The sequence below is a fragment of the Acartia tonsa genome, chromosome 3, assembly GCF_053477335.1.
Source record: "Acartia tonsa isolate MP-2025a chromosome 3, ASM5347733v1, whole genome shotgun sequence".
NCBI classification, from domain to species: Eukaryota; Metazoa; Arthropoda; class Copepoda; order Calanoida; family Acartiidae; genus Acartia; species Acartia tonsa.
Genome location: NC_137262.1, coordinates 24,704,641 through 24,716,888, shown reverse-complemented (window position 1 = coordinate 24,716,888; position 12,248 = coordinate 24,704,641). Strand labels below are relative to the sequence as shown.

Here is a 12,248-nt window from a genome sequence, read left to right as displayed (position 1 = left end):
GTTAAAAAGCAGGGCCTTTTTTCTAACAGACGAAAACATATTTTATCAAATTTTGCTTTCTGAATAATATTTCAATTTGTACTAGTTTTATGTTCACAAAGATCTCTAAAACAGACAAAAATTCTATTTGAAGACCACTGTTTCAGAGGTAAATTTAAAAAGCTTATTAACCTGATATTTATGTAAAGATTGGAGACTTGAGCTGGTGTAAGGAACCTCTCTACCACCAGAACTTGTATAATGTGCCTCTCTGCTCGAATTGGAATTTTCAGAGCTCAAATTGATAGCTGCCTCACGGCTGCTTGAACTACCGGTGCTTGCAGCTTCCCGGCTGCTTCTGTACTGCTCCAGGGACCGTTGTCTTAAGCTTAGCTGCTTAGGTCTAAAAATAGAAATATAATTAACATAGGATTTGTTTTAATCCAAACAAAAATAACTCTAAGAATAAAAAAAGGACTATGATCATCTACTTCAAAACTCTATTTATCTGATATGCTACTTATAGTAGTTTTCATCCTTAAAATAAATAGTTAAGGGCTCAACAGCTGCAGGTCAGCCGCCTGTAAGTCTTTACAATTTCAAAATTTAGCTAGAAGTGTTAAAGTGGTCCAAATATGGCAATACCTCTTTTTAAAAACATAAAAACGGGTTTGAATTTTAGGCTTCGTCGCAGCTGCCGCGCAATGAAAAAATATCCACTTCTCTCAAACATACCTGATATTTCTACTTCTTGCCTGTCGGGTGGATCCAGGACCCCTCCTCAGTTCCCCAGGGGACATATCATCATCCCCAAGCTTGGGGTAGGCATAGTCATCATGTCCCCCCTCCTCATCCCCCTTGTCCTCGTGTATCTCCCACTCATTGTCTCCCTCCCAGTGGTACATTGCGTGGTCTCTGCTATATCTAAACAAAATTGTTAGTTATTTATCGTATCGTATTATAGACAGCTTTCCGCAGATATTAAAATAAAAAATCATAAGATTAAAGCCATTTTTGTTATTCTCAAGGGGTCGGTGCTCGATCCAACAAAGGGAATTGAAAAAACCTTAAAAATGAATGAATAATGATATTATCACAAAAAAGTACTTCTTAAATGTCTTTAAAAGGGATAGTTCTATGAAGTGTATTTAAAGAGTTAAGGTACTTAGAGTAGTGAACTTTTATATGTCTTAGTAGAATATATTAGGCATTGGATAGATATGATTATATGTTAAAGAATTTTTAACATTGACCAGACCAAACTTTTTTTATTTGACAATATCGAAAAAAGTTAAAGAGATTTGCCACATAAATTACATGACAATGGTCTATTTTTTTCCAAATATGTATAGCCAAAACACCAATTTTGGATAATCTTTTTCCACATATTTCACAAGAGTTATAAAAAAATTGAACAGGGGTTCCCCTTGGGACAAGTTACTTAAAAAACATAAAAAATAACGTCCGGTTCACTATAGGACAGGTTTCCTATAGATTCTTTTTAAAAAGATAAAGAAAACCGTCCGGTTTACTTACAATATACACATTATCTCACGCGGAAATACCAACTAACCATACAACATATATATATATATATAAAGACCATTCTCATGTAATTTATGTTGCAAATCACTAACTCTTTTAGATATTGTCAAATAAAAAAAGTTTGGTCAGGTCAATGTTAAAATTCTTTATCACAATCATATCTATCAAATGCCTAATATATTCTACTAAGACATATAAAAAGATCACTACTCTAAGTACCATACTGAATATTTTATTGGTCATTCTTTGTTGTTATGTGTATTTTGTTGTAAAAAAAGTTTAAAGTTCTATTAACTAGTAAATGCTATCTAAAGTTGTATTTATGACAAAAAAGTTTTTGCCATATATAACACGCAACGAAGTTGAAAATAAAAATGAAAACTCATTTTTTAAGGAAAATCCCTGGTAAAATCTCTTAATTTTAATCAATAACTTTATATTATGCACTACTACGTTATTTAAAATAGAAAAAACTTACAGTTCACTATTTTTTTTTTAAATGCACTTCGTGAAACTATCCCTTTAATATGATTTGTTTACCTTTTTGGTAATGAACTAATTAATTTCTTTCTCCATGAATCTTCTGTGGGTCGTCTCTGAAACGGATTAACATATTTGAAAAAATATATTTGCTTAGGTTAGGTTCAGTTTAAGATTTAGATTCTAACAGGATTAGAAGCATGTTCAAGATTAAAAGGAAGGGTGGACTTTGCTTACAAAAATGGATATAGAATACGTGGATATATTAAGATAGGAAAAATTGTCATCAATTTATGTTGCTAATATGGATCTCATTACTTGGTCAATTCGTTCATCCAAAAGACGAGGGGGGGGGATGGGGTAAATGGAGTTATAGTTAAATTTTTAGGGATTTAGCCAGCTGGAAATATCACCCTTTATTGAAGTACATGAAAATCGGTTGCAAAATCCAAGTAATTATACATAGACATAAGTCGATTATTTACCAAGTCTGTGGAGACCTTTAGAGTCTTCCCTTTTATAGATTTTTACTTTTTCCTCCTTTAATAGAAAAATCAAGGACATCAATTATGTTAAGTACAGTTGAATTAATAAATGTTCAATAGGTTCTGGCAATTTCATAAAATAAAAGAACCATAAAAAAGTAGCATCTATATCGACGATGGTATTACAATCGAGATTGTTTTCTAATATTTTTTGTTATTAAAGTATAGCAAATGCACGAATTTTTGTTTGGTCTTAAAAGATGTGTCATAATTAAAAATACAAATGCAAAAAAAGATCAAAATCTAAAACTAATAAAAAGATATTTAGCACGTTTTAAGTTAATAAACAAGATTGTTATTACACAAATATAAATTAAAATCAAATAAAACCCCCTAACAATAATTTCCGTACTAAATTTAAAGATAAATTAACCCTTTGTGACCTGTATGTAAATAAACTTCAAAATAAACATTTTCAATATACCGAAAATATATTTTTTTAAATTTTATATATAAAAGTTGATAAATATAGCATATAAAGACAAAGTACTGTAATAAAAGACATAATCTAAATTTATCTGTATAAAAACTGCAATTACCGTGTCATACTTTTATTATTTACATTTGATTGACTGCACTTCAAATTTGGCATGTATCTAATTTACCTCAAGTACTGTACTTAAATAAATTGCTGTTTTTAATTATAATGGTAATATTTTTAGAAGTCGTAAAAACAAGTCAATACCTCATAGATAATTAACAAAGATAAAAATAAAATAATTCTTAAGATGGAATGCCTTGGCTTGTATAAAGGTGTAATCAATACTTGGAATTACAGATGGATTTAATAAAAATTGATCGTGGATTACATAACATATCGACATGCTATATGTATCTTTGGAAGAAAAAGGTACATTTACGACGACTAAAAAGTAGTCATTTCTGACATAATACCGACAGTTTTTTTACTTCAACTTCATACGTATATTGACATAATAAAGACACATTTTATACAGTGTATTTAAAATGAGTCAAGGAAAAAATTAACTAACAAGATTGTTATATCTTTCATACACTTGTCCTGGCGGACAGACGGACATGTCTTAATAACAAAATGGCTGCGCCACTCAAATCACTTATACCTTTAAATTGTCTGAAGATGAAGACTTTTCCACCAATCTTTTCTGTTTATCTGAATACTTCATTTTCGACTCGTAACCTCTATCCACAGATACTAAAATAAAATTTGAATTAAACTAATAAAAGTAATTAAGGTTATTGTCTACCGTACTTCTTATGGCTACGCCCCTTAATTCATCTTGAGGTATGAAATGGGGGCTGGATAAGTCGACCATCTACTTTCAGTGTTAGTTTTAAAGAGAAAATTATAAAAATCAATTTCTTATGGGAGGGGGGGGGGGGGGGGTTATCTTGGAAAGGTACTCTCCCTAAAAATAATTACAACCTACTCTGAATCTATAATAAGTTGCGTTGCAAAGGAGAACCATATCGGTACAGCGGGTATCGAGGTCCTCCAATACACACAGATAGACGCCATCATGTTAATTTTAAATATGAATATATGTATATTGTTGAAAAAACAATTTTATTTAATATTTTTTTAATATTCTCCTCCATAAGAAGTTTCATAATAAAGAATAAATATATCAGTCAAACTGTTTACGATATCTTTCAGCACAGACGAATATTCTGTTACTTTTATATAAGGATATCCTTTCTAATTAAAAATTTTGTAGATTTTTTCGTTGGTTTAAAGCCAAAGTACCAACATATGATTTGCAAGGAAATTAAACTAAAATGTTAGAAATTGATTTACACCCATATTTTGCTAGACGTTTGCTAAAAAAATGATTATAGGAAATTTATGAATCTTAAGGGATAAGACAATGGACAATATACTTATATGCATCTCCTATGATGATAAAGGATTACCCCTTCTGTAGATTAATATTATTGGCTGAAACATTTGAGCACTACTAGTTTCAATCAAAATTAAGTAAAAATACCTAAAAGTTTTAGGTGAACTGATAAGATAACGAGGTTAATAAACTTAGGTTACCAGTGTAATTTACAACCCGATGTACCCCCCCCCCCTCCCTAAGGAAATTCCATGGCCCAAAAACAGGTGCATCTCATTGCAAAATAAAACTAGGATTTCCAGAAAAAGGTTGTACAGACAAAGTGAGATTATACAAAACTGAAGATGTACTCTTCTAAAAAAATAGCCTAAAACTTTGCAATTACATTAATAGAGCTTTCTCAAAAAGCACTAATCATTTAGACAGGACATCACAGAGATATTATGATTTCAAAAAAAAATCTTTAACTTTTTCATTTTTTTCACACACCTTAATGAAAAACTATCCTTTGATAAACACACATTACAATACACATATGATTTTGAGGGTAAAATGTGTTATCATGTGTGTCAGAAGAAATAATTCATGCAGAACCATCAATATAAAAATAATATCTGTATCAATATATATTTAATATCTCTATATTAAAACATTTCATTTTAAAATATGGAATGTTATTTATTTTAGCAGATTAGATCTAATATTTGAGGATATTTTCTAAAAACTCCGAAAGCAAAATTATAAAATGAAAAACTTCTTATATTTTATATCCCAGACTATACTAGTAATAATTTTATGATTTTTATTTTAATATTCGTGGAAATTAAGTACTGTTACCCTTATTTGTTAATGTACGTTTGTCCAACAGTCTGTTTTATCATCCTTGTTATTAAAGTATTTAAATTTTAAGATGACCAATTTGTCTAGCCGCTATGCATTATTTAATCAAAATCATAACAAAGCAAAAAAATCAGTTTTTCCCTAAGTGTAATTCTTTTGCTAGATATTTATTAAATTGTACATTATATATCAGGGATAAAGACATAATAAAAGAGATAAAATCAAATATTTTTTGCCCTTTAAGACTGGTACGTCCTTAATTTGGCTGTAAGAGATATCTTTGATCGTAAATTTTGACATGCTAGAACCATCCTATCGTTTCCAAACCTTGTAGGAGGATTCCTGTAACACTCAGGCATTATGATTAACTATAATTTCTATAGTCAAGTGGTCGTGGCTGAAATAAATGTTCCAAGTGGTGGAGACCCTTTTCGTCTGTTAGCAAAATGCTTTGTGTTCGTCTGTTGGGACTTGGCTGTGTTTACATTTCTGACACTATTAGCTGATTTCAAAGACCCAATACAAAATCGGCCTGTGAGAAAGTTACATTGCCACTCTATTCTTTTACTTTAATGTGACATATTATCGACCAACTTGACGGGGATATCTATCCTATTATCCCTGTTTGATTAAGTATATACGTAAGATAAATTAGAGTGAAATAAGCAGACGATGTTAAATTACGGTGCATGCATCAATGACAGGAAATAAGATTCTTAAAAAAACAAAACAATACACGTTGAAATCTCTCGAACAGACTCATTTAATTTTAGTCTCTGCGGGTAGAACTGACCTTACATGAAAATAGACCTACAGGACTTTAAAGCATTCAACGAATGGATGAAACGTGCCTATCAATTTAGACGTAGAGATAATGGACAAATTAATAAAGTTGCATTATTTAGGCATTACAACTGTTCACATTTTACCTCTTTTACCGAAGAAAAAATATTATGAGTACATTTTAATTGTGCATTTGAATGAGTTGGTACCGTTTATGGGCCAAGATATTCTTTATTATTCATATCTTTTTCTTTTCAATTGTTGACCAAAAAATCACATCTTTTCGGCCAATAAAGAAGTTTTATTGAGTAGCAATCCGTGTCAATGTTCATAATTTAATGATAAGCTTAGAGTTTGTGAACTGATTTGTGAGAATAATAAATTTTATTGCAAATTTTTCTTTTTAACAACTGTTGTTTATTAGCAACGATACGTTTTCGTATTGTAGTCTCTCTATAATTTGTCATGTGCTAGCCGTCCATCTAACTATCAATAACTGAAAAAAAACTTCTAGAAATAGGCACTTGCCCTAAATTGCGGTAGGTAACCCAGATATAAATTTTATATTGGATAAAAAAAATTTTAGGGAGGGAGGGTTGCGGCGGTTGATATTGTTTTTCTATTGGAGGTCACGCACCCTTCCGTCCTGTTGCCTAAAATCTTCCCTGAAACATTACTAAACTTTCAACTGTTGACTTTTGGTCGTGCCGTTTCAAGATCTTATGGGACATGATAATACAAACATATACAACACCTTTTCAAAATAGAAATACTTAAATTTGTAGCTTCCAAACGTTTTTCTTGACATTTTCATCAGATTTTCTTTAATGATTATTTTTATTGCTGCACTAAATATGAAAATACCATTCTTGCTTTAATTTATTACTCATGTCTGTTTATCATTGCGGTATATAAAAGGGAAAAAGTAGATTAAGCATTAAGTTTGATTAATTTTTACTAACAATATTACGGGCAGCAAATCAAAAACAAAAAACTAGGTGTGAAAAAGTACCTATTCATTGTCCATTGTTCTATCCTTGAATCCTTGGAGAAATTTTAAAAAAAGTTTTTTTTATGGACAAACTTTTCTAACCTTTGGGTAATTTTATCAAAATCTTGATTGGGCTGCTTTACTTTTCCAACAATGATCAAATCTAAAGAAGAAGAGTAATTTTGTTTATCCCTTTCAGGGTATAAATCAATTTTATTTTCAGCTGCTTATCCCTTAGGCTCGGCAGCTGCGCATAAGCCGCCTGTAAGCCTCAAGGAATCAACTTTTTATATTTTTCTTAAAAATCAGCTGAAAGTCTAAACATGACCCAAATATGACAATCCCTCTTTTTTTTATAAAAATCAAAGGATCCAAACGGGTTTTAATTTTAGGCTTAGTCGCGGCTGTCGAGCCCTAATTTTTCCTTTTTTAGCATGACGCACTTTTAAATGATATACACAAAGCGGAAATATAATTTTATCTGTCACCTTTATAATTTTAAATGTAAATTAGTATTTTTTAATCATAATAATATAGGATACTTTTAAAATAACTATACATTTTTTATAAAATTTTACCCAAACAAAATAAATCTAGTTTATACTTTTACAATTACATACAACTAATTTTTTTCTTCTAACAACACTGGACAAAATAGATTAAAACCTGGCCTTTATACTTATTTTAGTACACTTTCGCAACTAATAAAGCATGAACTGGGTGATTTTAATAATGTTTTGGTTGGTTATAAAACAGTTTTGTTGCTATAGAATTATTTCAAAACACCCTTTTATATTTGTGTTAATCATAAAAAGGTTAATTTGTTTGCCCTATATTTTTGAACAACAAGTATTATTATTTTTTATCATGACAGCAGTTGGAGACATGAAACATCATTTTTTAACAGGGATGACAACATCCATAAAAGCGAAGCACTGAAACGGTAGGACAAACGGACATTAACACTTGTATAGTGTCTGAACTGAATAATGGACGTACGGACATTCTGGTAATGATTATAGAGTTGCTACGGTTTTTAAATCGTACCTAACTACTACAATGATCATGCAAAATTTGAAATCGATAGGACAATTCTAACATGCCTAAATTAATGAATAAAAGCTATCTATCTCGGACGGACTGACCCTAATTATAGAAAAGCTTCGCTTTTAAAAATTTAGGACTCATTCCAACTTGAAGATAAACTAAACTGGTATCGTGTCTGGATGGATATTGATTGTGTTAAAAACAATGTTGGCAGTTTAGATTTTAAAAAATGGAAATGGATTATTTCCACATTTACATCATTAAATGTTAAAGTTAACAATAGTTATTTATCGCATCGTATTAGACAGCTTTCCCCGGATATTAAAAAAAAATATAAGATTAAATCAGTTTTGTTAGCCTGTGAGGGCCAAAGACCCAAGCCACCAAAACTGGTATAAAGTTTTAGATTTTTATTCTAATATTTGTGGAAAATTATCTGTAATATATCTATACATGATTTTTCAGTATGCTGAGAACCGGTTCTAGTTTAGCAAATATTATACGGTTTTGAAGAAATATTGGAAACCTTTATATCTTCTCTGTTACAAGCTACTTCATCTAAACTATTAACATGTATGGGGCTTGTACGTTTCATCAACGTGTTTAACAAGTTTTATATGGATAAATAGTAATTTTTTACTACTTTTCTACTTCTAAAATGTTTCAGCTTCCTAACTGTTACTGAACTAAAAGAGGTTTTATGTTCCTAAGTGCAGAAACAGTTCCTTAATGAATGATGAGTCTATATTTTATCTTTGACGGAAGAAAAACAATTGAAATAACGGAACGGGAAAATAACATAGACAAATGGATGTATAAATCGTGGATATATTGACAGGGTAGAATTTGCCGTCTATTAAGGTTGCTAAAATGGATGTAATTTATTAATCAGTTCGTTCATTCAGTAGGAGGGGGGGATATGGGTTAAAGGGGTAGATTGGCATAGGGGTATCATTATTTAAGCCAGCTGCGAATATCACTTTATTAGAGTACATGAAAATCTGGTGCAACATCCAAGTAATAATATATTTGATTCGTAGTTAAAAAAAGAGTTTCATGATATCTTAATTATTGACTAAACTATAGATGTTTACATATAAAACAAGGATAATAACATCCTTTAAAATGAAGCTCACAAATGTACAAAGTAATGAAAGGCATAATAATTTAATATGTAATAAAGTTTATAAATATTGGTAAAAAACAACTAACCCAAATACAATTATTTTTTTCTTGAGTTTTTAAGTCAAATAAAAGTTTCATTTTAATCAGAAAGCCCTTCCGTATCTTAATGGCCTTTTTAGACATTATGTGACTTTTAAATTATTAGATTTTATAACCTTCTTAAAACATAAATAATACTATATTCATGTCAATATTAATATTAGTTTTTTTTGTTAAGGAAAATCCTTTTTTGTAAAGAAGGTAAGTGTTAATGATTTCCTTCAGAGATAGAACCCCCCGCAGGGGCTAGAAATAGAAAAAAAAGCTACTGTGAAAATACGACGAAACCCGAAACTTCGTTTTCTTCCCATGTTCCAAAAAAGCTTACAGTAAAATAAATTTCTACCTGAAACTAAAGACCTCAAGGCCTCTCCATGTGATCTCCTAGTGATATCCTGTTTAGAATGTTCCAGCCTGGATAATCCAGGTTCAGATCTGCCTGGCCGGAGCAGCGAGGCCTCGGCTACTGTGTGCCTGCGTCCCCGAGGGGAAAATACTCCTAAATTGTTAAAAATAATCAGTAAATATTTTTCTACTTTTACTTAAGTTATAAGTGAAAGATATATTTTCTGAATTTTTTTATCCAGCCGTTTCGACATCTTAAGTGACTCACAGATATCAAAACATGTATGTACATCAATTTATTGGCCATTGTCTTATCTCTTTAGATCCCTAGAATCTTACCTAGATCTATATCTATTCTCTTTCTTGCCTTCCTCTTACTACAAAACAAAAGTGTTAAAAGAAATTATGTTTATAAAATCCTATATAAATTATAGATTATTAGCATTTAAATAATTTTGTGGTTAGCCAGCTGAACGTTTAGTACTCTATTTATTCATTGTTCGAACCTTGTTTAGAAGTCCTATCTGTAAAAAGGCAATGAGGTACATTACCTTCCAAAGGGGGGATGGTTAAAAGGATAGTCATCCCTCCCTAAATTAAAAAAATATACTATAGTCCCCCCCCCCTCCTCCCCCATAACTTTACTCCCAATAGTTTTTATGCTTTGTGGGGGAGGTGGTATTACTAAAAGCTTAGACGTCCTTGATGAGTTGTGTCTTTTTTCCAGGTATAGGGATACTGGGATAAGGACAATAATAGATAATTTCTCCCCCCCCCCCTAATTTTGAAACTATGGTCCCAGGAAGAAAGTAATTCAGTGTTTTAACGTCCTCTTTCAATCTTAGCTACAATAATGGTTATAGAAGATTAAACTATCTTAAAGGGAAGGGGGATTAATTTATTTTTCATTGCACCTATTTTTGTGCTGTTTAACTTAAGAACCTTTATATTTTGTTACAACTGCATAAAATCAATTTATATCATTTTCATGGATATCTTGTATGTCTCAATTTTTTAGAGGCTCGAACACAACACCTTTATGACAACAATCTATATTGCTAAACTTTCACTAAAGCTAGATGCGAATAAATAATGAAACACAGTGTTTTCCTGAATCCAGTGAGAGCAAATAGTATCTTATCCTTCGCCGTCTCATTTTGAGCTGGTTTTCTAGAGGGAAAAGAAGAAAATGTTCTTATAGATAAAGAAAAGAATTGTCTGTCTGTCTCAGTGGCGTGTTTTGCCAGGGTGGTGCTGAAAAAAACACCACCTTGAACCAAAACATGGGGGATGTCACTAATCTTAACTTGACACTCCCCTTAGCTGTTTTAGGAGTATCAGGGTGTATCAGGGGGTATATAGAGTTGTGTAGGCAGTTACACCCCTACATCCCCCTATCTGCTCAATTCTGTAAGGTCTCCAGTAGAAGAACTAATCAACCAAGTTTCTTATACTACGGTTATATTACGGTATAATTTTGTCTATGCATTTATTTTCTTTGCCTGCGAGTCGTGTTGCTCCCCGAGCTGTCCTTGCGTCTGTCGCCGGCGGCCGTCACGTTGCTGTGCTGCCGCCTCTCTTTCTCCAGAAGTCGGCTCCAGTCCCACAAAGAATTAGACTCGCCACCCTATAATTGATGAATTTCAATGGTTAATTGTAAACAAAATTTGAAAAAATAACCACCCAACTGAAAATTGTTTTTTGTTTGTTTCAATTTTTAGTTTTTAAAGGCACATAATAACGGACATGGCTGTTTTGACTTAAAGAATATTGTGTTTTACAATATGTAGTATAAATTTATATTTTACCTTTAAACCCTTGATCATTAGCCGTTGTATGTTGAATGAAGTAGTTACCTTGTTTGTATTTCGGTGGCGCGAAGTACTCAAACTATATTTATCTGCACTATTCTTGTCACCGCCTCCACCGCCTTTTTCCCCAATAATTCCGCCGGCTGAGTGGTACCCAGACGATGATAGGTCGGGCGGTATTGACTGGCTGCCCTCCAACAGATGGCTTCTTTCAAAATGGCCGCCGTTTGTAAGCTTTTCAAAATGGCCACCTCCAATTGATTTTTCAAAATGGCCACCGCCGATTGATTTTTCAAAATGGCCGCCACTGTGTGCTCTTTGTTGATGTTGTGTATTGTTCTGCTCTTGATGTTGTTGCTGTCTTTGTTTCTGGAAAGTTGCAGGATCTGGTAAACCTACAGTTAAAAGCATTATTCAAATTATGTTTCCGATTCAAATTTTTTTTTCCTATTTGTCCCATCTAATTTATTTTATCAACAAGGATGACAACATCCATAAAAGCGAAGCACTGAAACGGTAGAACAAACGGACATTTACACTTGTATAGTGTCTAAAATGAACAATCATAATATAAAAGTATAGGAATCGAAGCAAAATTGTAAGTAAATTTGTTGAAAAACTGCTTGATACAGGATAATGGTTATGGACATACTTACATTTTTAGGACTTGATTATAGAGTTGCTTTGCTTGTAATATTGTTTTTTGTTGTTCCAGAAATCAATATACCAAAAATCAGATCAAACGTACAATTAAATCACTTAAAAATTTGTTGTTAAAAAAGTAGAAAAATCAACATGTTTCAAATGGACATACGGACATTCTGGTAATGTTTATAGA

General features: G+C 31.7%; 1 protein-coding gene across 1 annotated transcript in view; it reads right to left on the bottom strand.

Annotated features, from left to right (window-relative positions):
* The window catches only part of LOC145314804 (uncharacterized), a 72,244-nt gene that overhangs the window by 438 nt on the left and 59,558 nt on the right, over positions 1 to 12,248 (bottom strand). The window contains exons 8-16 of the mRNA XM_080154884.1: positions 11,408 to 11,805; positions 11,102 to 11,226; positions 10,712 to 10,769; positions 9,939 to 9,978; positions 9,601 to 9,753; positions 3,632 to 3,723; positions 2,065 to 2,120; positions 715 to 903; positions 172 to 382 (exon numbers count right to left, since the gene is read on the bottom strand). Coding sequence (XP_080011010.1) covers positions 172 to 382; positions 715 to 903; positions 2,065 to 2,120; positions 3,632 to 3,723; positions 9,601 to 9,753; positions 9,939 to 9,978; positions 10,712 to 10,769; positions 11,102 to 11,226; positions 11,408 to 11,805 — 1,322 coding nt within the window. The remainder of the gene's footprint in view (positions 1 to 171; positions 383 to 714; positions 904 to 2,064; positions 2,121 to 3,631; positions 3,724 to 9,600; positions 9,754 to 9,938; positions 9,979 to 10,711; positions 10,770 to 11,101; positions 11,227 to 11,407; positions 11,806 to 12,248) is intronic.